The 24288-nt window shown below is 56.7% G+C and overlaps 1 protein-coding gene across 21 annotated transcripts in view; it reads left to right on the top strand.

The window, feature by feature from the left end:
* Window positions 1-24288, top strand: part of MYO18A (myosin XVIIIA) — a 91507-nt gene that overhangs the window by 37221 nt on the left and 29998 nt on the right. For 7 of the 21 annotated variants that reach the window (XM_032457556.1, XM_032457563.1, XM_032457571.1 and 4 more), the window contains exons 3-22: window positions 9133-9168; window positions 11124-11211; window positions 11421-11527; window positions 11634-11810; window positions 12165-12378; window positions 12634-12776; window positions 13381-13481; window positions 14316-14379; window positions 14582-14726; window positions 15068-15088; window positions 16329-16340; window positions 16924-17100; window positions 17320-17410; window positions 17670-17862; window positions 18669-18755; window positions 20125-20266; window positions 20418-20577; window positions 20800-20986; window positions 21305-21548; window positions 23974-24083. In XM_032457556.1, coding sequence (XP_032313447.1) covers window positions 9133-9168; window positions 11124-11211; window positions 11421-11527; window positions 11634-11810; window positions 12165-12378; window positions 12634-12776; window positions 13381-13481; window positions 14316-14379; window positions 14582-14726; window positions 15068-15088; window positions 16329-16340; window positions 16924-17100; window positions 17320-17410; window positions 17670-17862; window positions 18669-18755; window positions 20125-20266; window positions 20418-20577; window positions 20800-20986; window positions 21305-21548; window positions 23974-24083 — 2499 coding nt within the window. Of the gene's footprint in view, window positions 1-377; window positions 521-2858; window positions 2919-5311; window positions 6014-7864; window positions 7943-9132; window positions 9169-11123; window positions 11212-11420; window positions 11528-11633; window positions 11811-12164; window positions 12379-12633; window positions 12777-13380; window positions 13482-14315; window positions 14380-14581; window positions 14727-15067; window positions 15089-16328; window positions 16341-16923; window positions 17101-17319; window positions 17411-17669; window positions 17863-18668; window positions 18756-20124; window positions 20267-20417; window positions 20578-20799; window positions 20987-21304; window positions 21549-23973; window positions 24084-24288 lie in introns of all 21 variants that reach the window. The other 14 variants (XM_032457564.1, XM_032457576.1, XM_032457574.1 and 11 more) reach the window with 11 other exon arrangements.

Genomic DNA, 24288 nt, shown 5'->3' on the forward strand with positions numbered 1-24288 from the left:
TGAGTTGCAGGTAAAAGGCACAGCCACCGGAGTCCTACAGCAGCTTCCTTAATCCCCTCTCTGGGCCCACTTTGGTTCAGTGAATTAAGGGCTTGTGTGGCTGTCCCTACCCAGACTCCTAGGATGCCAGACCTGGAAAAGACTTTAGCTGTTTGTTATCTGGACTAGTCCATCCTCTAATTCCACAGAGAGGCCCAGAGAGGTGAAGTGGCTTATTCAAGGGCACACAGCTTCCAAAGGCAGGAAGGTCTGCGTTCTGTACCCCACCTTGCCTTTCCTCTCCTCTAGTATTTTATTCCTTACTCCTTCTCCTTAACTTTTGAGCTCTGTATTCATTCCCTCTCTACTCTATCTCTCCTTTCCTCTGTTGCCCACAGTGTTTGTCCCGGCAGGTCCTGGCCTTTAGGAAGACTCCGAGTCCCTGAGAGACCCTGCCCCTTCATTTCTTCTCTGACCCAGGGTGTGGGCCATTTCCGGCACCATGGCCTTTTCATCAAGGTTCGCCTTCTGGGAGCAAAAGGAAAGTTGTATTTTAAAATCTTTATGCTTTTCCTATATGCTTGGCATGGTGTGTGCAGGCAGGAGACTGGCTTATGAGAGAGCAAGCTTTGGAAGCTTAGCGTTGGATTGGGGGCAGGTGTGTGTCTTTGGGGGTTGGGGAGAATGACCAGGGGGTCCGTGAACTCACCCTTGTGTCTGGATGGGCTCCTGCGCTGAGTCATGCTCCTCCCCTGAGCTCCACCTCTGGTAAGCTGAGCTGCCTTTTGTCCCTCTGGTGCTCCTCCAAGTTAACCCCTCTGCACCCTTCCCACCCTGCTGCTGCTCTGACTCACGCCCGGGAATGGGAGCTGCTGTAAAGGGGCCACCAGGAATGGCTTTGGCTCTGAGGGCTTGGAACTGGGTCTCCCCAAGTCTGAGGGCTGTGATGGGTAGAAGGAGAAGAGCCAAGAGTGGGAAGACAGGCCAGATGGCTGACTGGGTCCAGAGGGTGATTCTGGCGGCAGACCTGGGCGTGCCTTTGTGCTGTGCACAGTCCCCAGCTGGGCAGTGACCTACAGCAGACAGAATCCTTTGGGTGGGGGTGAGTCAGCCTCAGGCTAAATCCAGAGCTGAGCTCAGAGCTGGGCCTAGTGTCCCAGACATTTCAGGGGCAGCCAGTGTTTCCCCCAATGTCTCACCACTTGGGTAAGACCCTTGGGAGTCCCAAGCTCGAGCCACTGGAAGGAGGGCAGCTTAGAAGCTGGTGAAGGACACAGAGTGAACTTGGAATCTGGGTCATCCCTGAGCCCGCGCTAACAGCACTGTGTGCAGTAACGAGTGTGTCTGGGTGGTGTGTGGACACTTGCCGTCCCTCTAACCTGTGTGCCGGGGAGCTGATGCACAGTGTGATGGGGGTGAGTGATGGGCATTTGTGGGGGCAGCAGGCGCAGACTTGGCTCTCCCACTCCTCTTCTTTTCCTCTCCACCAGCTCCCCCTTCCTTTTCTCTGCTCCAGTCCCAATTTCTAAAGTAGCAGAGTCCATGCTGATGAATAATTGCCATTTTCCCTCTGACTGTGGCAGTGTGAACTAACGTTGAAAAGCTTGAGCCCATTGAAAATAGCTCTATGGGCTATTAGCTTTAAAACTGCAGCAGCCATCATGCTGGTCAGTGCCCTGGGCACCGCTAATTAGAGCTCAAAATTAGCCGTGAACCCTGGTTACAAATGGACAGTCCCCCCAGGTGGATAATTAAAATGATTCTGGATGAGTTTCTAAGGATCTTTTCCAGTAGGAATCAAGAACTCCTTCTCATGCTCCTTCCCCAACTGTGCTGGGGAAGAGTCATGCTGAGGATAAGGTAGGGCTGGTAGCAGACCTGTTTTTTTCCTGTAGTCCTAAGTGGCTGGAGGAAGAAGAGAAATGAAACCCACTGAGACTGCCTGAGCTTTGGGAGGGAGAGAGGCCAGTGAAGGGGAGGGGGAGAGGCTCTCCCAGACTTGAGGCCTGGCCCTCTGCGTCTCTTCTGAGCCAGTCTCTGAACTGAAAGAACCATCAGAGCAGCCACATTGTCTGTCCTTTTCCCAGATACATTGCTGTATCTGCCGTTTGCCCCCAACTCTGCTCCCCGCCTCTGCCTCGGGCCAGCCAGCTCCCGGGCTGAGCACTAACCCCAGAGCCCAAGTGTCTTTCCTTCCTCCACACCCAACCCCAAACCTTGGGGTTGCCTTCCTAGGCTGCATGATTGGCAGAATTTTGTGGGTCTGGGGTTGGGGAGGTATCTGGCTTCCTGAATCCCTGCCTCTGTGCCACTTCCTGCCACCAGCCAGAATTCGGCTGCCTGGTTGGGAAGACACTCAGGCTTTGTGCTGGGGGAAATCATACAGACCCAGAAGCAAGCCTAAGCCAGCCTGATAGGGGCCAGTCAGCCATTCCCCCTACACTGAGCTCTGGGGGCTCAGCAGGCCCCCACACTGGGGTCATCCCTTCCCGCTCTGTCCCAGGTCAGGGGCTTCAGACCATGTCCTGTCTGAGCTGGGAATGGCTCTTGTAGTTTAGCCTGAGTTGAATTAGCCGGATCTTTCACCCTGGAATCATGGCCATAATATTGCTCTTATGGGGGGACCTCTTTAGACAGCCCAAGGGGGCCATGTGGCTGGTAACTGAGGGCAAGAGTGCTTGGCTTTAGCTCCCCCCTCCGCCACAGAGACTCCTCATCCTTGAAGTTGCTGCTGGACAACTTTGACCCCAGGATAGGAGATCTGTTGCCCACGTCTTTATCCCCAGGACTCCTTGGATGTTTTCCTTCCATGCTTTTATTGCAGGGTCACCCCACCCTAACCTCTGACCTACCAGTGACTTCTTTGTCTGCTCCCTCAGGTCAAAGAGGAGGACAAAACTCTGCCAAAGCCTGGCCCTCCTGCCAAGGAGGAAGGGGCTGTAAGTGCTTCTCTGAGTGTGTGTGTGTGAGTATGTGTATGGGTGGGTTGTGTCCGCCAGCCCGAGCCTATCCGGGAGGCAGTTCCACAGAGCTGGCAGGGTGCCCCTTCCCATTCGGGGTGGCTGGAGGGAAAGCTAGTAAAGTGACAGAAAGGGCAGCCGGTGTGATGCCAGCCTGGGGTGTGTGAACGAGATGGCAACACCAAGGCATGCTGGGGACCTCTCCCTAACCCCTGTCTTTAGTTCCTACCTTTAGTTCTGGTTTCCTGAGCTCTTTGGGGCTGGAGAGGCTTAGGTGGGCAAACTTTTAGGTCATGGAGCGCCAAATGAGAGCTCAGCTGTTGAGACTCTTCATCCTGCTCTGAGTGGCACAAGGCAAGGGCAGGGAGGGACTTTACTGCAGCTGCTGCTGTCTCTTCCCAAGACCCTGTCAGCTGCTCGGTGCCAGTGACCTGGAGGCAAGCTCCAGCTACGCAGTGCTACCACCCCCACGAAGTCATTCTGCCTTGGGATTGAGACCCTGAATAAAGTTGGACACTTTTAAGGCATGAGAGAAGAGTCAGTTCCATAATAGCCAGGTCTAGAGATGTGTAGTTCCACAAAGGGGGCAGGAGTGCCCAGGACTTTGGAACAGAGCTGGGTCACAAAACATATCCATACTTCATTACCCCAGATGGTGCCTGTCCCGGCTCCCTGACTTCCTTGGATGGGGATTTGATTAGCCAGGTGTTATGGCTTCCACCTGATCTGTAAGCAGTCCTGCCAGCCCAGGGTGATTTCAAGGGGATATGGTTGAGATTTGTGAGAGAGGGGTCTTGGAATATGCTGGATTTGAGGGCAAAATTACATGTAAATTGTTTAGGAGACTGCCTGGCACATAATGAGTACCGTATAAGTGTTAGCATTTACTGTCATTATCATCATTGTCATCGTCACCATCAGCTTTGACTAGAGGGCATGGGAGGAAAGCCAGAAGAGCGAGGGGAAGGGAGTGGGACCCAACAGCTGGGGCCACACAGGCTCTGCAGGGCCCTAACGTGCCATGGAACACTCTTAGTCCTAGATGCTGAGGAAGAGGCACCTTCAAGCCCTCCCCTCCCCACTCCTGTAGCAGGGACACCCCACAGCTGAGGCCTGAGCTGAGGTCATTTGGCTTATCTCTGCTCGGGATGTGGGGCAACCTCTCCACACGGCAGCTGGAGGTCAGTCCACTCTGTAAGCATCTTCCTGCATTTCAGCAGAGATGGCAGCCAGCCCCTTGCAGAGCCCAGTACCCAGGTACACCCCAGAACCAAGGTCATTGTTTTGGAGACTGAGAACTCAAGCACAACTCATTAGTGGCAGGGCATTGCCTGACAAGCAAGGAGCCCCCAGGTTGATCTTGCTCCCCTAGATAATGTGGCTGGCTTTGCAGGAAACTGCCCTGCCGTTAGCTAGCCTGGCCTGCCGGTGGCGGTCTCTTAGGACTACAAGCAGTTCCCACCAGGCCCAGTGTGCCAGCATCTGTAGTGGGCTCCTGGGTGCCTGGGGACGGAGCCAGGGCTCCAGCTCTAGGTAGAGTGGTGCTGCGGTCACTTGAGTGCTTAACCCTTCAAGTTCTGCAGCTGCCACCTCTTCCTCCCATTGTTTCATGTGCACACTCTGGGAACTAAGAGGTCTCCAGCCCTTGAGAGGCTTGCATGAGGAAAACTGCAAGGAAGCTGGCAGAAAGCAGGCTGAAGTGGAGGCTCCCTGGGCCAGCACTGGGTTTCTGCAGCTCTTGAAAGTGTGAGTGAGGGGTAGATAGTGGCCACAGACCAGAAGAGTGAGGAGGCAGGAGACTTGGCATGTTTCGGGGCCAAGAATTACTTCCTGGCTATTGTTTTCATTGGGATGGGCAGGCTCTGGGTCTGACTGCCCAGAAAACCAGGTGATAGAAGAATCAGGGACCACAAAGGCAGAAAGCCCCAGAGTTAGGCCTAAGGTTGATGGTACGGATTCGTGTCTGACCTCTCCCTGCTCTGTCTCTGCTGTGTTTGGGCCGTGAGGGAGGGGGCTTGCCTGGATCCTGGCTTGGTTGCTGTCCTGACATAGCCAGTAACCCTGGGGCACCTCGTGGGCATCAGGGCTCTCTGTGCTGGCCTCTCCCAGCTCTGTGCTAAGCCTGGAGGTAGACAGCAGGTGACAGCAGTACCTGCCCGTGCTTTGTGGGAAAGAGAAGCCAAACTCTCAGATGCAGTTGTCCTATTTGAAAGATGGAATGAGGGCTTCCTGGGTAGCCTCTTGGAGCTGTGTTGTTTGATGGATGAATGCAAGGTCTGTTCCAGGGCTGAGCATGAGTGTGCACCTCTGTGTGGGGTGGGCAGGGCCACAGCGGCTGATGCTAATGTCTCCCTGTGTTTGTGTAACTGTAGCTAGAGGGCAGCTCAAAGGACGGCAGTGGCCCATCTAGGAGTCCTCAGCCTCCCACCAGCCCCTCAGAGACTCCTCAGAGGGCCAAGAGCCCTGCGTCCACACTCGCCATGAATGGCCCAGGGGCTGCTTCGGCAGAAGGCCCAAGCGAGGAGGCCCAGGGCCTGTCCCGGAAGAGGGTGGCGAATGCAGTGAGGAAGGTGGTGAGCAAGGTGCTGCCTGGCGAGGAGCCTGGAAGTGCCAAGGAGCCTCCAGGCAGAGGGGTCAGGTCCCCTGAACACCCGGCTCGAGGCAAGAGGGGCGAGAAGGCAGGTCCTGGTCCCAAGCCACCGCCCCCTCCTGCTCCCCCTGCCCCACCTAAGCCTGAAGTGAAGAAGGAGGCAGCCAAGGATGAGCTCTCCGTGGGCCTGCGGAGCCTGATGTCCCGGGGCAGGGGCAAGGACCACAAGCCACGTGGCAGGCAGTCTCCCGGAAAGGGGGAGAAGCCTTCCAGCCAGGAGCCAGGTTCCTCGGGGAAACCAGTCTCCCCGGAGACAGTGGACTCCTCAGAGAAGCCAGGCTCCCCAGCCAGGCCTGAAACCCCAGGAAAGCAGTGTCCCCCAGCCCCACCGGAAAAGCTCGCGGACCCAGGCTCTGCTGGCCCAAAGTTGAACCTCACAGGATTGCGGCAGAACAAGTCACCAGTCCCTGATGTGCAGCAGGAGGTATCTGAGTGTGTCACTAACCTCCCGTTCCCTTCACTGCCCTCTCCTGAGGGCTGGCCGCCTGGCAGCTGGCTTCACCAAGGCTCTTCAGCAAGCCCTGCATGACTGAGAAGCTGGGCCCGGGCCATGTGCTGACGGCAGCGCTGCATGGCCTTCCTTCTCCAAACGCCGGAACCCAGGGGGCCTGTTAACTAGCATGTGGCTGCTCTTCTGCACTTTTGCGTGGGAGTTGGGGCCTGGGCCCCAGCTGCACGGTGTCAGCTTAAGGCCTCAGATCCCAAGTTGAGGATCAGAGTCTTAGTAGATCAGTGCGAGGGCAGAAGGACAGAATTTCTGGGGTCAGGGACCTGTGCTTGCATCCCGTCCCCGCTACTCACTCCTGTGGGACCTTAGCATCTCTGAGCCTTCATCTGTCAGATGGGGGTAACATAGGTCTAACAGTCTCTCCTCTGAAGCCCTTGGGGCCAGAAGTATTTTGTAAATTAGTAATTTTTGTATTTGAGAGTGTCATACAAATGACATAATGAGCAGCAACCTGTGACCAAACACATGAATATTTCCACAGGAAAATTAGGAATGTTCATGCCACAGGAGGAAGAGAGTATAAACAGCTTTTGCCACCAAAATAGTCAAGAAAATTCTTTTGTTTTGGAGGACTTTTTGGATTTTGGAATTGCAAATAAGAGATACTCTGTGCTTTGAAGGGTTGCTGTGAAGATTAGAAAGGATATAGGGAATGAATGCTCCGCGTCCAGTCCCTGGCCTGGTGGGTGCCCAGTAAATGGTCTCATTGATAGTGATGCTGATAACAGTAATTATTGGTACCATCACTGCCATCGCTACTTCCTTAGGCCTGCCCAGCAGTCCCCTCTGGCGGCAGGACTCTTGAGGAGCTCTGGGCCTGGGTAGCAAATGGGCACAGTGGGCCCCCTTCGGATCTGGGGCCTCTCCTGTCCACAAAGTGCCCTCTGGGTTGGACAGGAGGCTGAGAGGCACAGGAGAAGGCCGAGGATGATCTGTCCACCCTTTTCCTCTGGAAGGTGATGCCTGCTTGGCTGGTCCTTAGGTTGGGGACTGTTCTCTTCAGGCTTTCTCTTTTTGTGGATCCTTCATGGGGCCTCATGGGGTTGTGTGAGGCGGGTGGGATGCGTCAGGTTTCACCACTGCTTCTCTGTGCTCTTGCATGCTACTTCTGGCTGGAAGGGGACAGTCAGGGGGATGGGGGGCAGGTACCACCTTAAGGCCTGTCCTGTCTCCCAGGCCCTAGAGGCCCTCTCTGACTGCTACCTCCTAGGATTCCTCAGGCCCCAGAACCCTCCTTGCTCCCCATTCCATTCTTCCTGAGCTTTTAGAACTCAGAGAGGAGCAGGTGGTGGCTTCCCCTACCCTCCTAGCTCACTCTGAATCAGGGAGGTGACCTCCTGGCACACAAGAGCTGGCAGAGGCATTTTGGCCCAACAGGCAGGGTTGTGAGGTGAACCACTAGTCCCTAAGAACCTTCAAGGAGCCAGAGAGTGTCATGTGCTGGTTCCTGGGCCGGCTGCCCTCCCTCTGGCCTCTCACTAGGGTGGATTTGGGCTGAGATGGGCCCTGACCTGGAGTTCAGCCCCCTGTCACCTGGGCCTAGGGCAGGGGCCAGAGGATGTATGGGAGAACAAGGCCGTCCTGTGCTGGGGTGGTGGGAAGAAATAACCCTAGAACCCCCAGGCACCTGTTTTTTTCTCACTTGGCTTGCCTCCCTGACCCTACTCTACTTACCCATGGGGTCCCAGTGGCTTCCTGAGCTAGAAGCTTGGCATGCTGTGTCCCCACCATTCCCTGGGCCGGGACTAATAGTGATTTGACCTTTAGGCAGGAGCTGCCCCCGAGGTCCGGCTGACCCCCACAGAGGAGGCCCACCAGCGGCTTGAGAGGATCTTCACAGCTTCTGTAATGCCACCTCTCACCTGTGGTTTCCCCAGTCCCTGGTCCTCCTCTTGCTGGGGCTGGTCGCCAGACTGTGTGTGTCTGTGTCTAGGAGCACCTGACAATGGAAGGGTGGCTCCTTGGTGGACTGGGGGCCCTCATATGGGCTTCCCACTTGGAAACATGAGAGAAGGGCTCTGTGAAGGGTCTGAGCACGGGGAGGCCTGTTCCTCCAGGGAGCCCATGGGAGGGGCCCTTCTTGGCTGGAGATCCAGCCCCCTTCTCTGGTGCCTGTCTCTTGCTCTGGAGGACATGTCTTGGTGCCAGGGCCTGGTGGGTGTGAGGCAGGGAGCTGACACTCCCCTTTTTTGATGCCCTGGCTCTCCAGACCTGGGTGGGGCCTGTTAACTCCTTGCCCATTTCTAAGAAGGAGTGGCTGACTCCCCTTCTTCCCCAGAAAGGCCTTTAAGTAACCAGACAGAGAGATCAAGGCTGGCCACAGGGTCTGCTGACAGTCCCTTGGTTCTTGGGTAGTGGGTGGGTGACCCTGGATGGGGTGATGCCTGTGCTTGCCATGGGGTGGTGACTGGTACAGGTGTGCAGTGGGGGCCTTGAGGAAGGGGTCCTGGATTTAGGGCTGCTGGTGGGCTTGTTTGATGAAATATGTAGGCGTAACAGCTCTGAAGGGCTGCCCTTGGCATGGGGAGTGACACCCTTGGGTGTGTGTTTGGAGGTCAGGGACAGCCTGTGCTGGGGTCCAGTGGCTACAAGGGAGCCAGGTTGGGAAGTGCCCAGGAGATAAGGCCAGAGGCTCCCAGGGGGCCCAGGCCCTGTCTGTGGTGAGGTGGCCCCTCCTGGCACACAGAAGAGGAGGCTAGTTCAGAATGGACTGAATGGCCAGCCCAGGACAGACTGTGGCCTGAGGCAGAGAGGCACTCTCCTGTCACAGGGAATTACTTATCAGAACATCTCTGAGGGATCTTACGGTACGAAGTGTTTCCTTTTACCAAGCAGGGCCTCTCCTTCCTGGTCTGGCCTCCCCTTGACTGGGTACAGCTCACTTGCCCAGGCTGCCTCCCCCCAGGTCCCCCCACCTCCCGGTGCTGAGTCTCTCTCACCTCCACTTGGCCCAGGGTGCTTGCTGAAGGGGACGTGCCAATCTGCTTGTGTTCACCCCTCTTCTTCTCTCTCTCTTCTTTGCTTGCTGCTGGTAGCTGGACCCTGAGGCTGCCTCTCCTGCCCACAGCCAGGTAGTGTACTCCTGCCCCCCTCAGGAGCCCTCCGCTTCCTCCGGTGACCACCCGCCACCCCCGGCCTGTACCTGGGCTGGCGTCTGTGCTCGGGCCTCGTGCTGGAGTGTAAGGCCTCTTTTCCCTTCCGGCTCCCACCCGGTGTCTGGGGGGACCCCCAGGGGAGGCAATGCCAGAAGTTTGAGATGGGGCAGCTCTGTGCCAGGCCCTGGGGCAGTGTCTAGACTGTGTCACCACTTGAGTTTGGCCTCTGCAGTGCATGGTTCTTAGCCACTGAAGCCCAAGGGCCTGGCCAGAGTTTTGGTTTCTAGGTGTTTCAATTCTGTGCTCTCTGGGTAGAGAAAGCTGAAAAGTCTGAATCTCTACCAACCCCCACCCCCGCCCCCTGCCCACTCTTAAGCCTGACGACGCACATCCTCTGTCTCCACCTGCTGGCCAATGTGGGAAGCCATCTTCAGATTGGCTCTGAAGGAGTTAATTATAGGCCATGATCCATTGATGTCACCTTTTTCATCAGTCTGCAAATACCTGATCCATAGAACATGCCCATGTGAGACGAAGTTTTCACCTGTCTCATGATTTGGAAAAAAAGTAACTTTGTTTTATAAAATTACATTTTTTCAAGTATAAAAAATTAGCATTTTTTTGATATCTTCACGCAAATTAAAGCATTGACAGTCCCATAGTCCTCCTATTTGAAAGGTAATTTCTCTGGTCCATGATATGCAGTCTGGAGACTGCTGTGTAGTCCCGCCTTCTGGCTCTATAGCCAAGAAGGACCATCAGCAAGGGAGGGGGTCACCTGAAGCCAGAATCCAACCTGGGAGTAGAACCCAGATCTTTTTCTTTCAGCTCCAAGAAATGTAACAAAGAACATACTTATTATTTTTTCTTGCCCTTTACAATCCCTCACCCAAGGAGTCAGTATTGCAAAGCAGGGTCTATGCCTTGGCCCCAGGACTCATGAGAATGGGGGACTCCAGGAGAGTGATTGTACCTCATAGCTGGAGCTGTGGTTGTTCACGCCACAGGGGGTGACCATTCTCCTACAGGAGCCTGATGGGCCATGGAGCTGGGCCCCTCTCCTGTTTGTCCAGCTCAGGTCTTCTTAGTGGGTGCCAGGTTTGGCAGCCCCACAGCCTGACAGTGCCTGTGAATGCTTCTTTCTGATTGGTGGTCGCTGGGGTCGCCAGGGGCTCCCAGCCCCTTTGTACCCATTCCATGCCCATCCACGTGGCATGCAAGTCTCCCCCGCCCCCACCTTGTGTCCCTGGCCTTGCTGCTTCATGTCCTTGTGTGGCCTTAGCATGTCCATGTGGGTCTGTGCACCTGTTTCCTCCTGAGGAGGAGCAGGGGGCTGGCTCGTGCACCTACGCACTGCCCCCGCCCAGGAGAGCATCCTCTGGAGGGGAAGGCCAGGGCCAAGGTGAGGACTCAGGACCCACCCATCAGTTTGCACTAACATCCTCAGTAGACACTTCTCAGATCTTGAGGAAATGCCCTTTCCCAGCTTGGTGAGGGAGGGCCTATCAGGTGGATGAACGGAGAAGCTGGACATGAGGGGTCATAGTAGCTGTGGCCCAGGGTGCAGGCGAGGGGCTCAGGAGACTCATCCTGCAGGCTTCACAGGGAGGGGGCAAGAAGGAGGTAGTGATTTGCTTTCCTGGGTACATTCCTCATGTGTCCCTGTCTTTCCAGACCCTCAGGGCTGGCATGTTCCCTAGCTCTGTGTCCCTGTCCTTGGGGCTTTGCAGGACCACCACTCCCTCCTGGCTTTCCCACCTTCTTCCTCTGACATCTCTGATGTCTCCTGTTCAGTGTCTGCCACCCACCTGTCCCCCTCGCTCAGTGGCTCATCCGTAAGCCCTTCCCCTCATGTGTGTCCTCTCTCCTGTTGTCCTTGTCTGCTTTCCAGAACAGGGTCTGACTCTTTATTCTTCCCCTCTCTCTGACAGGGGAAGACAGAAGAGCAGATCGCAGCAGAGGAGGCCTGGTATGAGACAGAGAAGGTGTGGCTGGTCCATAAGGACGGCTTCTCCCTGGGTGAGTCTGGGGAGGCCCAGGGGCAGATGTCTGGACCTCTCTGGTTTCAGGGCTGGGCAGTGGGTATGCCTCCGGGTCTGGAGAGGGCTGGGTGGTGAGCGAGGAGAGGCTGATGATACAGTGGGGAGGAGGCAAGACCATGAAGGGCTCCAAAGAGGGCTGTCATGGCTGCCCAGGCCCATGTATGTCTGTCTGTCCCTGCTGTGCAGCCAGTCAGCTCAAATCCGAGGAGCTCAGCTTGCCTGAGGGGAAGGTGCGTGTGAAGCTAGACCATGACGGAGCTATCCTGGATGTGGATGAGGATGATGTGGAGAAGGTTCGTAGGCGGCCGGTGGAGGGCACAGAGGGTAGGCTGGGCCAGGCAGGCTGTCCAATGGCAGAGTAGAGCTGCCTCTTCACTGCCATCCCGTCCTGTCACACAGGCTAACGCTCCCTCCTGCGACCGTCTAGAGGATCTGGCCTCACTGGTGTACCTCAACGAATCCAGTGTCCTGCACACGCTGCGCCAGCGCTATGGTGCCAGCCTGCTGCACACATACGCCGGCCCCAGCCTGCTTGTCCTCAGCCCCCGTGGGGCCCCGGCTGTGTACTCTGAGAAGGTGCGGACCCCCTCGGCTGCCATGCAACCCCATGGATCCACCCACCCTTTACCCACTCCACATTCCTGGGCTCTGCCCTTTCCCCTTGGCATCCCATGGGGCTCCTGTCCACTCACAGTGACCTTGGGAAGAGGAGTCATCTCAAGGAGTGGGAACAGAAGGCCTTCCCCTGACCTCTCACAGAGGCCAGGACTTGGCTGGCATCTGCATTTCCATGCATGGCCTTAGACTAAGAACCCCCCAGCTCCTCTGGAGTGGAAAACCCAGAAAGATGGGGGCTTTGGGGATAAGGGCTGTCTGGGCGGGACCAGCTTAGAGCCTCCATCGCTTCCTTCTGTCTCTCCTGTGCCCAAGGTGATGCACATGTTCAAGGGGTGTCGACGGGAGGACATGGCCCCCCACATCTATGCCGTGGCACAGACTGCGTACAGGGCGATGCTGATGAGCCGTCAGGACCAGTCCATCATCCTCCTGGGCAGTAGTGGCAGTGGCAAGACCACCAGCTGCCAGCACCTGGTGCAGTATTTGGCCACCATTGCAGGCACCAGTGGGAACAAGGTGTTTTCTGGTGAGGCAAGGGCAACTGGGAAAACAGAATGGGCTGGAGGTGGGGGTGGGGATGGAGGCCTCACCTAGGTGCCAGCTCTTTTTCTCTCTGGCCTTTCCATGTCCTCAAAACCCCCCTATCCCTGATAGTTCTGGTCTGACTAACTCCAGGCTTTCAGGTGCTGGGAGAACAGACATGGGCTGGGCCTCTGGAGCCTGTGGCTGGCGGCGAGCTGCCCCTGGCTTTCCTGATGGCTCCTGGGCCTGTCTTCTGCAGTGGACAAGTGGCAGGCTCTGTACACTCTCCTGGAAGCCTTTGGAAACAGCCCCACCGTCATGAACGGCAACGCCACCCGCTTCTCCCAGATCCTTTCCCTGGACTTTGACCAAGCCGGCCAGGTGGCCTCAGCCTCCATCCAGGTGAAGGGACACTCAGGAGAGTAGGAGATTGGCCGCCTGATTTCATGCCCTAGAAATCAGGCTCTCTCCTGTTCCTCAATTTCCTGGGATTCTGCCCCAACAAAATGGATCCTGGCACCAGCAGGGCTGGCCTGCTTTGCCCTAGCCTTCACACTCTGCCCCTACCCACCCCACCCCCCAACACATGCCTCCTGCCTTGCACAGGGCCCAGCTCAGCTTCCTGCCCATCCTGGGGTTGCCTGCACCCTAGTTGGGGCCCCGGCCCCTGCTCAGGGGCTTCTCTCAGGCTGATTGACCCAGGGAGGACTGGCCTGTCAGTAGAGTAAGGCCTGGCTGAGGCTGATTCCTTCCATGCTAAATGGAATATCTCACCACAACTTTGTGCTGTGCCTGGGGCTGGGCAGGGTGGCAGGGCCTGTGTTCTCCTCCCTAGCTCTGGTTCCTGCCCCAGGTTTGACCGTGAGGCAATCTGGCCTCTGGCTGAGCACCTTGAGAATAAGATGCAGCTGCTGGTTCCCTTGGGCCTGGCTCTTTCTGGTGTGGGAGGGAGGAGCTGTCCCAGCACCTCCCTCCTTGCCCACATACCCTCTATCTTGTGCCGCAGACGATGCTTCTGGAGAAGCTGCGTGTGGCTCGGCGTCCGGCTGGTGAGGCCACATTCAACATCTTCTACTACCTGCTAGCCTGTGGGGATGGCACCCTCAGGTGAGATGGGACAGAGGGAACAGGGAGGATGCCCTGGACTCCCGCGCACTGGCGGCTCCCAGGCCTTGCCACTTGACTGCATCCCACGCTGGCTGTTTATTGCATGCCTGCCACGGGTTAGGCTTTGAGCTAGGCCCTGGGGATGGCGAGATGAATAAGCCAAAGGCCCTGCCTAGCAGGAGCTCCCTGGTCCTGGGCATGGGTCTTGGCTATATGTGAGGGGCACTGGTGACCCTTCAGCATACCCAAGGCCTAGCTAGGATCGCTGCTGCGCATGAAGCCAGTTCTGGAGATCTGGGGGTCAGGGACTTGCCTGCAGTTACATGGCTAATGTGGGGCTGAGCTGATGTTTGAACCCACACAGGGGCCAAAAGCCCAAGCCATTTCCAGTGCCCTCCACGCTGGCCTCCCTGCCTCCACATTGGCTCCTCTGCCAGGCTCTTCCCTTTAGACCTTCAGACTTGCTGTCTGTGTTCACTGAAATAAAGGATAAATGATAAGGCTGAGCAAGCAGCCCAGGGCACTATCCTCTTTAGCTCTTCTTGTAATAAGGGCACAGTCTCTGTCCTGGCTGGACTCTGCCTTCAGGCAGGTTCCCTGCTCCCGTCCAGGGGTCTGGCTGGACACTCTCACAAGGGCATCTCTGGTGACCTATCCTAGGTCCAACCAAGTGTCTAGGCCAATTAGGAAAGGCAGCAGCAGCTGGCCTGACTGGAGGGCATGATGGACAGACAGAACTGGATCTGGAAGCTGAGTGTCTGCCTCCAGCCTGGTAGGGAGAGGGCCTTGGCATGGCAACCAAGCACCGAGCTGATGCCTCGTTTGTACCCCTAGGACAGAGCTCCACTTGAACCACTTGGCAGAGAACAACGTGTTTGGGATTGTGCCACTGGCCAAGGTGAGGGGCCTGTGGGGACAGGGTTGGCACCCCTGGGCCTGGGGGTAGGAGAAGCTTCAGATGGCCCTGAGTGCCCCCTGGGAGTAGCAGGAGCCCAGCTCTGGCTAGGGAGCTCTATCCTAGCCTTGGCCCCCCTGAGGGTCCAGCGGGAAGGGAGAGCCCCTCTGAGATCTGGTGCCAGTGTGCCCATCTGTCCCTGCAGCCGGAGGAGAAGCAGAAGGCAGCTCAACAGTTCAGTAAGCTACAGGCAGCCATGAAGGTGCTGGGCATCTCCCCCGATGAACAGAAAGTCTGCTGGCTCATCCTGGCTGCCATCTACCACCTGGGGGCTGCTGGCGCCACCAAAGGTAACCTGCAGTGGGTCCCCACAGCCTGGCTGGTCACCTGGGGGGGGGGGCCCTGCCCACTCCCATTTGTCCTCGCCCAGCACGGGCTCCTCTGTTGTCAGACCCCCCTCTTTTGCTTGTGCTGCTTCCCAGTCCCCCTCATCAGAGCTGCAGGCTCCACATGTCTGGAGAAGTGTCTCTGCCAGTGATGGCCAGAGGCCAGGACTGAGTGGCGGTGACTGGGAGCATTGTGAAGAGTGGGAGGAGGGGGTTGGGGGTTTGGAGGCTTAGGAGAAAGAGAAGGGCACTAACTCAGAGCCGTCCCCCTGGAATAACCCTCCTTCTTGTTCCCTTCCTGACAGAGGCTCTCGAGGAGCAAGCGGGTAACTGACCTTGACCCCTTCCGGGGGTGTAGGGGCCACCTTGCCCCGTCTTGGTGCTTGCCCTGGGCTCTCTCTGGGGGCTGGGCTTGGTCTGTCATAGCAGAGGGCACTGGCCTGGGAGAAGCCCCAGGGTTGAGGGTAAAGAGGGTACCTGCTGGCAGTGGGGCTTCTCTGGAGTTCCAGAAATAGCTGCTTCTACCTGTTTTGTTTCCATTTCAGGATGCCCTCTATAGGGCTTAGGTGGGGGAGGGTGTGTTACTCCTGGGGCTCCCCAAGGCCAGTTTTCCCTGGATCTTCCCTTCTCTCCACTGGTTTGGTAGTAGGTGCCTCTTCCTCTTGCATGTCAGGGTGGAGGCCACTAGAGGGCAGCAGGCACCGCAGTATTGAATGGACTGCAGCTTCAGCATTTGTGCTTGGGGTCTTGCGAATGGCAAGAGCTTGGTGTGGCTTGGAGGAGCTCCTCTGCCTTCCTCTGAGATTACACTGATGGGCTGGTGCTCCCAGCGCCTCTTCACCCTTTTCTCCTCCAGTTTAGGAAAAGGGATGCTGCCTTTGAACAGCATCTCAGGCTTTGGTTTCATCTTCCTCTGGGATGTGAAGGGCCCCAGGCTGCTTAGCAGAAGTGAGGAAGCACCGGTGGGTGGATGGCAGGGTGGGTGCATGCAGTAACAGGTGTCTGGGTGTTAGGTTCCTTATGATCCCAGCAGGTGGCATTCCTGCCAAAGAGGAAGCAGGCTCTGAATTAAAGAAGTTGCCTCCAGCCTGTGTTGGTGGGCAGGTGGGTGGGCATGTGGCTATGTCTTGAGGAAGTTCTTTCACTCTGAGGTGACAGCCTCCAGGTTTCCTGTAACCCTGCTCAGCGCTGACTGCAAGGGGAAACCTCGGTGCATCAGCACGTGGACCTTGTTGAGCAGAGTCTGTTACCTCCTCAGAGCTTCCAGTACTTTCTAGGGGTGTGTGTGCGTGTATGTGGTAGAAAGTCTTTGTGGGTCTCGTGGGTCTCTTTCTGTGTGTGTCAGTGTGATCACATCCACAGACTCTTTTGATGCTGTGAGTGTGTGCTCACGTGTGTGTTTTCGTGTTTCTGAGTCTGAATGGGGTTGTGTTTTCTCTCCTGCTCATCCTCACAAAGCCCCGCCCTCCACGGTCCCTTCCCTTGGGCCCAGCGGGCTCAGCTGATGACTGTTTGCTAACACGCTGTTTTTCTTTGCATGCTGCATGCTGGTCCTTTGCCTTACAGAAGCTGCCGAAGGTAAAACCTTGTTTCTTGTTAGCTTTCCCTAATTGCCGCGATTAGAGGCTTGTGGGCGGCTCCCCTCCCCTGCGGCTTTCTTGCCCCTCTGCTGTTGGGCCGCAGTGGGTGTTTGTGGTCTCCCCTGGCAGATGTCTAGGGGTAAGGGGGAGGGTCCTAATGTGTTCCTGGAACGGGGAGGCACCAGTGCTTTCCTGAGACGCGGTGGTTCTTGTGCTCATCGTAGCAGAGCTGGCTCCTGCTCTGCCTGTCTGTCCTTGCCCACGTTGGCATCTGGAGCCAAGCCCTCTAAAGGGGTTTTCACAGCCGACTTGGGAGCCCTCTGGCGGCAGCAGTTTGGAGTTACCTCCTCTTTTAGGACCTGCTCTTTCTCTCCAGCCCCAAGGGACATAGGAAGCGCTGGCAGCTGCCTGCTGTCCCTGTTTTGCCTGAAGCCCTGCTGGTGTCCTCAGGGCTTGTTTTACCCTCTGGAAGGAACCTGCTCCCTTGTCCTCTAGGATCGAGGGAGCTGAAGGGCACAGTGGTTATCAAACAGCCTAAGGAGGAAGACCCAAGATGCCAGATCCTCTTTTCTACCCCATAGCTGGGCGCAGGCAGTTTGCCCGCCATGAGTGGGCCCAGAAGGCTGCGTACCTGCTGGGCTGCAGCCTGGAAGAGCTCTCCTCGGCCATCTTCAAGCACCAGCATCAGGGCGGCACCCTGCAGCGCTCCACCTCCTTCCGCCAGGGCCCTGAAGAAAGCAGCCTAGGGGACGGCCCAGGTACCCTGAGCCCCTTTGCTGGTGGATGTCCCCGGAGGCCTCTTCCAGGGCTGGTTGCCATCTCTGGGGCAGGCAGACTGCTGGGGTGAATAGATGCTTCAGTTAGGAGGAGAGACCCAGCCCAGGGCTGTGTGCTGACTTGGCCTGGGTGGGTAGGGAGCACACCCAGGTGGGGAGTCCCAAGGAGCAGGAGATACAGTTGACCCTCCTGGTTCACAGGCCCCAAACTGAGTGCGCTGGAGTGCTTGGAGGGCATGGCGTCTGGCCTCTACAGCGAGCTCTTCACGCTTCTCATCTCCCTGGTGAACAGGTGAGTGCCAGGCAGGGCCCAGGAGCTCCCTCTTCCTGCCCTGACAAAGGTGGGGTTGATGCCTTTGTGCTTATGTGATCGCTAGGCAGAGCCGTTCTCCACCAGCAGAGGGCTCACTGTCCCTGCAGGCAGGAGAGGCCCGTCGTCCCCACAGGATCTGGGCACTAAGACAGGGATGGGGATCAGGCTTGGTGCAGGGGGCACTGCTGAGGCAGGGACACTGCCCTGGACAGCTCTGACCAAGACTCTCCCTCTGAAGGGCTCTCAAGTCCAGCCAGCACTCTCTGTGCTCTATGATGATTGTGGACACTCCCGGCTTCCAGAACCCTGAGCAGGGTGGGTCAGCCCGCGGGGCCTCCTTTGAAGAGCTGTGCCACAACTACGCCCAGGACCGGCTGCAGAGGCTCTTCCACGAGCGCACCTTTGTACAGGAATTGGAAAGATACAAGGAGGTAGCACTTGACCTTGCGTCTGCCTGCCCTCCACCTTCAGGCTCGTCTTCTGACCTTGGCACCCTCAGGGAGGGCATCTGTGGATGTAGGAAGGCACCACTTTCCCCGCTCTTTACCCTTTGACATTTCTGTCCCCTTCTGCTCTCCAGGGCAGGAGGCTTTTCCTGCCCAGGCTGCATTCTTTCTTTGTGGAGAATTTGCTCTCCAGGAAGCCAAAGATGCTTTCAGGGTTCCTGGGAGCCCCTCTTTGCCCACCTTTAAGGCGCCTGCCTAGGCCCTGGGTACTACAGCCATGCAGTTCCTGCCTCCGCATGTGTCAGACCTGGCCTTCCCTGTCTCCTGATCTGTTAGGATGGTGACCAAGTATTTAGCCCCCCTCCCCCATAAAGGGGTGTCCCAGATAGGATCTGGAAACCCTACCTTGTATGGAGATGAGTTGAACAAGCTGGGAAAAATGTTTATCTTGGTTGAGAGAAGATTCAGGAGGAAAATGATCATTGTCTTCAAGTGTTTCAAGGATGAGCATGTGCAATAGAGAGTGGGCTCACTCCATGGAGCCTAATTAGCAGCATGAGTAACAGGAATAGGCACGTGACTGTAGCTTACTGCACAGGGAGGTTAGCTGACCAGAGATACAGGCTGGTGCCTTGAGAGGTGTGGAGTGTTTGTCAGTCGGGCTGCTGGAGGGGAGCTCCTGCTCGCATGGGAGATTGGCCTTGCTGACCCCAACGTCCCCTCCTGGCCTGCTCATGCGCTGTGCCCCACACCAGGCCCTGTTCTCACCACTGCTTCACCTTTCTTTCTAGGAGAACATCGAGCTGGCGTTTGATGACTTGGAGCCAGCCACGGACGACTCTGTGGCTGTTGTCGACCAAGCCTCCCATCAGTCCCTGGTAGGAATCCCAGGGAGGGCCTGGGCTAGCCTCTCTCGCCTCTCCCATCCCTCTCCCTCAGCAGAGCCCTCCCTGTGGGAGCTGCTGTCACCGGTGCCACCGTGGGCTGGGGGCGCCCAGCAGTCAGGCCCAGACACCAAGCATGTTAGTGCTGCGTGCCCTGCCCCTCGGCTCTCGGCCAGTGTGATCAGGAAGGTGGCACTTTCTTCTGCCCTGGTGCAAAGGGGAGCACCACCGCTGGGTGTCTGAGCCAGGCGGGAGATATACCTCTTCTCTTACCAGCTGGGCTCAGGCCCTTTCCCAGCCGTGCCTCGAGTGTGTCTACAAGGAGTCCTGGTACCACCTCCTTTGTGGTGAGGGCCTGGCTGAACCCAGAGGAACCTGGTCATCCCCTCCATTGTCCCCACATAGAAGACTGGTGCCGCCTAGCAGAGCTGGGTGGGGAGGTGGCCTTCCGCCCAAACAGAGAAGATATAAACGCCCACTGAGGGGCTGTGTAGATGTGAGCCATCGCCCCTCATTCTGGGGATGGGCTTTGTCACCCTTTGGGCCAGTGTCTTGGGCACCTTGCTGCCTGGGGGGCTGGCTGGCCTGATGAGCACTAGGCGTTGGTGAATGTCTTCAATTAGGAAGATTGTATAAAGCACTTTATTGGAGAATTGGCATTTTTGTCAGGTTGCTGGTTTCTCTCCTCTGCCTTGAGCCCTGCCTCCCTCTCCCTCCTTCCTGTGAGAAGGCCCTGTCAGGCTGGCACAGGGCATAGGGCCCCAGGGAGGGTGTGTCCCCCTGGGACAGGTACTTAAAGTACCCAAATTCCACATCCCCCCAGGGAAGCTGGCTTTTCTTCCTGTCACCTGGGCCCCTGCGGTGGCCTCCCCTGAGAGCCTTCGCCATGTCCAGGAGGTGTGGAGACGTCAGCCCACGTGGCTTAGGAGCAGCAGTGGGTCTCATTTAATATGCCTGGGAGGTGACGCCCAGAGGGTGAGGGCAACATGGGGCTTGCCCAGCCCTCCCCACCTCTGAGGGGCCGAGGGTGGAGGAGAGGCTCTGGATGTAGGCTTGGGTTACTGAGAAGACTTCAATCATTGCTGACTTTGCACATGAGACCTAGGAATCATATTGTGCTGGGGGCTTCTCTCTCTGATCTCTTCCCGGCCCCTCTTCCTCCCTGCTGCCCACTTCTTCCACCAGATGCAGCAGTGAGGGGCAGGAGCTGCAGTGTGTGTGTGTGTGTGTGTGTGTGTGTGTGTGTGTGTGTGTGTGCGCGTGTGTGTGTGTGTACACGTACGCACGTGCACAGCATATTCAGAGTGTGTGGCTGGGGCCAGGGCTCCACGTGACAGTGTGGGATTTCTCTGCTTCCCCACAGGTCCGCTCACTGGCCCGCACAGATGAGGCTAGGGGCCTACTGTGGTTATTGGAAGAGGAGGCGCTGGTGCCAGGGGCCACTGAGGACGCCCTGCTGGAGCGCCTTTTCTCCTACTATGGCCCCCAGGAAGGTGACAAAAAAGGTAGGTGGCACCCCTGGAGTGCCGTTCCTCTGCTTCCTCTCCAGAGAACCGCCTATACCAGGCCAGTTGGCACTGCTCGGAGCTCACTGAGTCCACGGGCATTTTGGGGCCTGTGCCCTGATGATCTGAACCTTGCTTCCTGGACTCTCAGGCCAAAGCCCTCTCCTGCGCAGCAGCAAACCGCACCACTTTCTCCTGGGCCACAGCCACGGCACCAACTGGGTGGAGTACAACACGGCTGGCTGGCTGAGTTACACCAAGCAGAACCCAGCCACCCAGAATGCCCCCCGACTCCTGCAGGACTCCCAGAAGTAAGAGCGCCACTCACCCTGCCCATCCCAGCTTCTCTTCTTACTGTTTGAAGATTTCTCTGCAGTGTCTCTGTCGGGTGTGGGACGTGCAACCCCAGCCCAGATAAGCCAGACCCCTGGCCATGGGGGTGGTTGTGTGTCCTAGGCTCTGGGAGAAGGAACAACCTCTACTGCTCCGTGAATGTGACTTCTTTCCTTCCTTTGCCTCCCCTCCTTTGGTAGAAAAATCATCAGCAACCTGTTCCTGGGCCGGGCGGGTGGAGCCACGGTGCTCTCAGGCTCCATTGCGGGCCTGGAGGGCAGCTCGCAGCTGGCGCTGCGCCGGGCCACCAGCATGCGGAAGACCTTCACCATGGGGATGGCAGCTGTCAAGAAGAAGTCCCTGTGCATCCAGATTAAGCTGCAGGTGGTAAGTGTGCCAGTTCGGGCCACGGGGCACTTCCCGGCCCCTGGCAGGTGACCGGGGCCTCCTGGGCACACTCAGGTCATCAGTGCCCACTCAGCAGCCCACCTGCGTTGATTACTGCTGGTGGGTCCTCTTTCAGTGCTGCTGCCTGTGAGTGGCCACCCAGGCCTAGTATGGGCAGAGTTGTCCAGGCTTAGGACATTCTGGCCAGGGATGGGACACCGGCTATCCTGCATGGAAGGGAGATGCTGTTGCTGGTCCCTGATCTCTTGGGCTCTGGCTGTCAGAGCCCACTGAGGGCTGTATCTTCCTATTTGGCAGGATGCCCTCATCGACACCATCAAGAAGTCAAAGCTGCATTTCGTGCATTGCTTCCTGCCTCTGGCAGAGGGCTGGGCTGGGGAGCCCCGTTCCGCCTCCTCCCGCAGAGTCAGCAGCAGCAGTGAGCTGGACCTGCCCCCAGGAGACCACTGCGAGGCTGGGCTCCTGCAGCTGGACGTGCCCCTGCTCCGTGCCCAGCTCAGGGGCTCCCGCCTGCTTGATGCCATGCGCATGTACCGCCAAGGTGGGGGCCCCCTTCCCTCTCAACTCCTGCCTCTCTTTCCGAGAGCTACCCCTGCCCCTCCCCACCTCCCAAATGGCCCATGGGGCTAGAGGGGTGCTGCTCCTCTCCTGCCTCCTGCTGGCCATACATCTTTCTGCTGCTGCCTCCTCTGTGGCTCTCTCCTTGTGTCTCTCCAGCCCAGTCTGTTCCTTTCTCTTTTTCTTCCCAGCCTGCTGGCTATCCTTTCCCTTCCACATTCCTGTCCTCTTCATCCCCTCCCCTCCCCACTCTACATGCCCTGTTCCCACAGCTCCCTCCTTGCCCCTTCCCTGGTTTGGATGGGTCAGCTCTGCCCACGGCAGCAGACCCAGTACCCTCATGGAGAAATTGCCTCTAAGAGCAGGCCAGCCCCACAATGAGAAATGAGGTGCTAAATCTTTCTGAAAAACTTAAAATTCCCAAGAAAGGTCAGATAGACCCTTTTTGTGGACCCATCTGGAGGAGAGGACAGAGAGGGTGATGATAATAATAATAATAATAACAACAACAACAACAACAATAATAATAATAATAACATCCTTAGAGCATTGTTCTAAACTCATCACACACATGAACTCAATCCTCACAACAACTTCATGAGATGTAAGTATTAATATCATCCCCTGATGAGGAGACAGGTTCAGAGACGTTCAGTAGTTTGCCCAAGGTCATACAGCTTGTGAGTGGCAGAGTGGGATTTGACCCAAGCAGATCAGCTTCTGAGTTCATGCCCCTTGGGTAGGGTTTCATTTGCCTGAGAAGTTATGAGTTGCCAGGTTTCTGCCTTTGTCCCTTAGTGGAAAGAGTGGGCAGTGTCCCACTCACCCACAGCCAGGTCCCCTTGAGACATCCCCAGGGGCACTGTCATTTCTTCTTAGCAGCCAAAGCCAGGAAACGGGCTCCCTGCCCTACTCTAAATAAATCATCGATCTGTCCCCACGTTGTGATATGGAGTTGGTGTTTATTATTTCAAAACCAGATTGTTACCGCTCTGAACCAAAATCAATGTGCTTTACTCAAACAAGCAGATCGATGAGGCCAGCAGCAGCCAGCCCCCCTCCCCTCTCCCAGCCCCCAGCCACCATCGATAGCGCTGATGATTAATTAAGATGCCAGGCGTCCGGACCTGCTATCCCAGCCCATCAATTTAATTGCAATTCAGATACAATCAATAGCTCACTTTGTCTTGGCCCCTCAGCGGCCCCCGCCTCCTGTTTCAATTATCAGGCACATGCATCAGCCTCATCTCCCAGTTGGAGGGTTTCCCAGAGCTACTATTCCCATGTAGTGGAGAGAGCCCCCGAGTGGCTGTCAGGAGCCCAGGTCTGGAGTCCAGTTCTACCATTAGCTGCAGCCTTTGCGACTGACCTTGAACAAGCCAGGTGCCCTACCTCCAGGCCTCAGTTTCCATGTCTGGGGGATGAGTTGTGTCTGGCCTTTTTGGTTTGAAATTCTGTGTTTCTATAGGAGTGGGTCTCTTGGTCCTCTGCTTGGGTCCTTTGGTGTCCTTGAAGTACCTCAGGGTAACCTCTCACTGGCCACCTTCCTGACCTTGCTCCAAGTCAGAAGCCACCTCCTCCTTGCCCTGACCTTAAGACCAGACAGTAGGAGATCTCTGTTAGAAGTAATACTCTTTAGAGAAAAAGAATCTATAAGAGTTTTTGGTCACCTGGCCTAGGGCCCAACGTCAGGATGTGGGCAGGAGGGGAGCCCTTTCTGATACCCTGCTTCAGTGGACTGGGAAAAGGAAGGGAGCCTTTTACTGAACACCCGCCAACTAAACCAAGCTGTACCTTCTCCATATCTTCTCATTTAAGTCCCATGACTACCATGCAAGATAACTAGTAGGGCCCTCCTTTAAAGATGAGGAAACCAAGGCTCAGAGAGGTTGAGTGACTCGTCCAAGGTCACATGACACCAAGAGCCAGGACAGGATTCCAGCCCCAAGCCTACACACTTTTCCTCTCTGCTATTCTCTGATGCCCTATTTATTTTTTCTTATTAAATCCCTAATACATCATTCTCTGGGTTATCACAGAGTCATAGACTTGGAGGCTAGAAAGCATCTTAAGGGTTCATGCAGGCTTTTATCTCCTTCCAAGTGGTCAGCCATCCCCTGTTTGCATCCTCACTGATGAGGCAGGTGCTTCCTTCTAAAAGAACCTGTTCCCTTTTTAAACCTGGTAGTCCCACTGTGGGGCAGCCTTAGCTGTCCTCTCACCTCCTGTTTCTCGCCCCTGCCTCCTTCCTCTCTGCTCTCCTTTCCCAGATCTGCTTCAACCATAGGCTCTCCTCCCCCAGCAGTCTCTTCCCCGTCAGGTGACTCTGCCAGGGCACCAGTGGCTGTTGGGGCACACTGGGAGCCGGCAAGGCCGATAGGCCTGGCTCTGGGCCGCTGTCTCCCCAGGTTACCCTGATCACATGGTGTTTTCCGAGTTCCGCCGCCGCTTCGACGTCCTGGCTCCACACCTGACCAAGAAACACGGGCGCAACTACATTGTGATGGATGAAAGGCGGGTAGGTCTGGGCACCCCCAGCCCCAACAGACCGTCCTTCTTCTGCTCAGACGCCTCTGAGCAGCTGCCCTTGCTCCCCTTGAGAGAGCCGGGCTGGCCGATCAGGGCCAGGATAGGGACATGTGGCAGCCAGGCTGTGGCATAGAGGGAAGGCACCCTGGGTCATGGATTACAGGAGTCACAGAAGAGCCACCACTTCGAAGGCC

The sequence above is a fragment of the Camelus ferus genome, chromosome 16, assembly GCF_009834535.1.
Source record: "Camelus ferus isolate YT-003-E chromosome 16, BCGSAC_Cfer_1.0, whole genome shotgun sequence".
Taxonomy (NCBI): Eukaryota; Metazoa; Chordata; class Mammalia; order Artiodactyla; family Camelidae; genus Camelus; species Camelus ferus.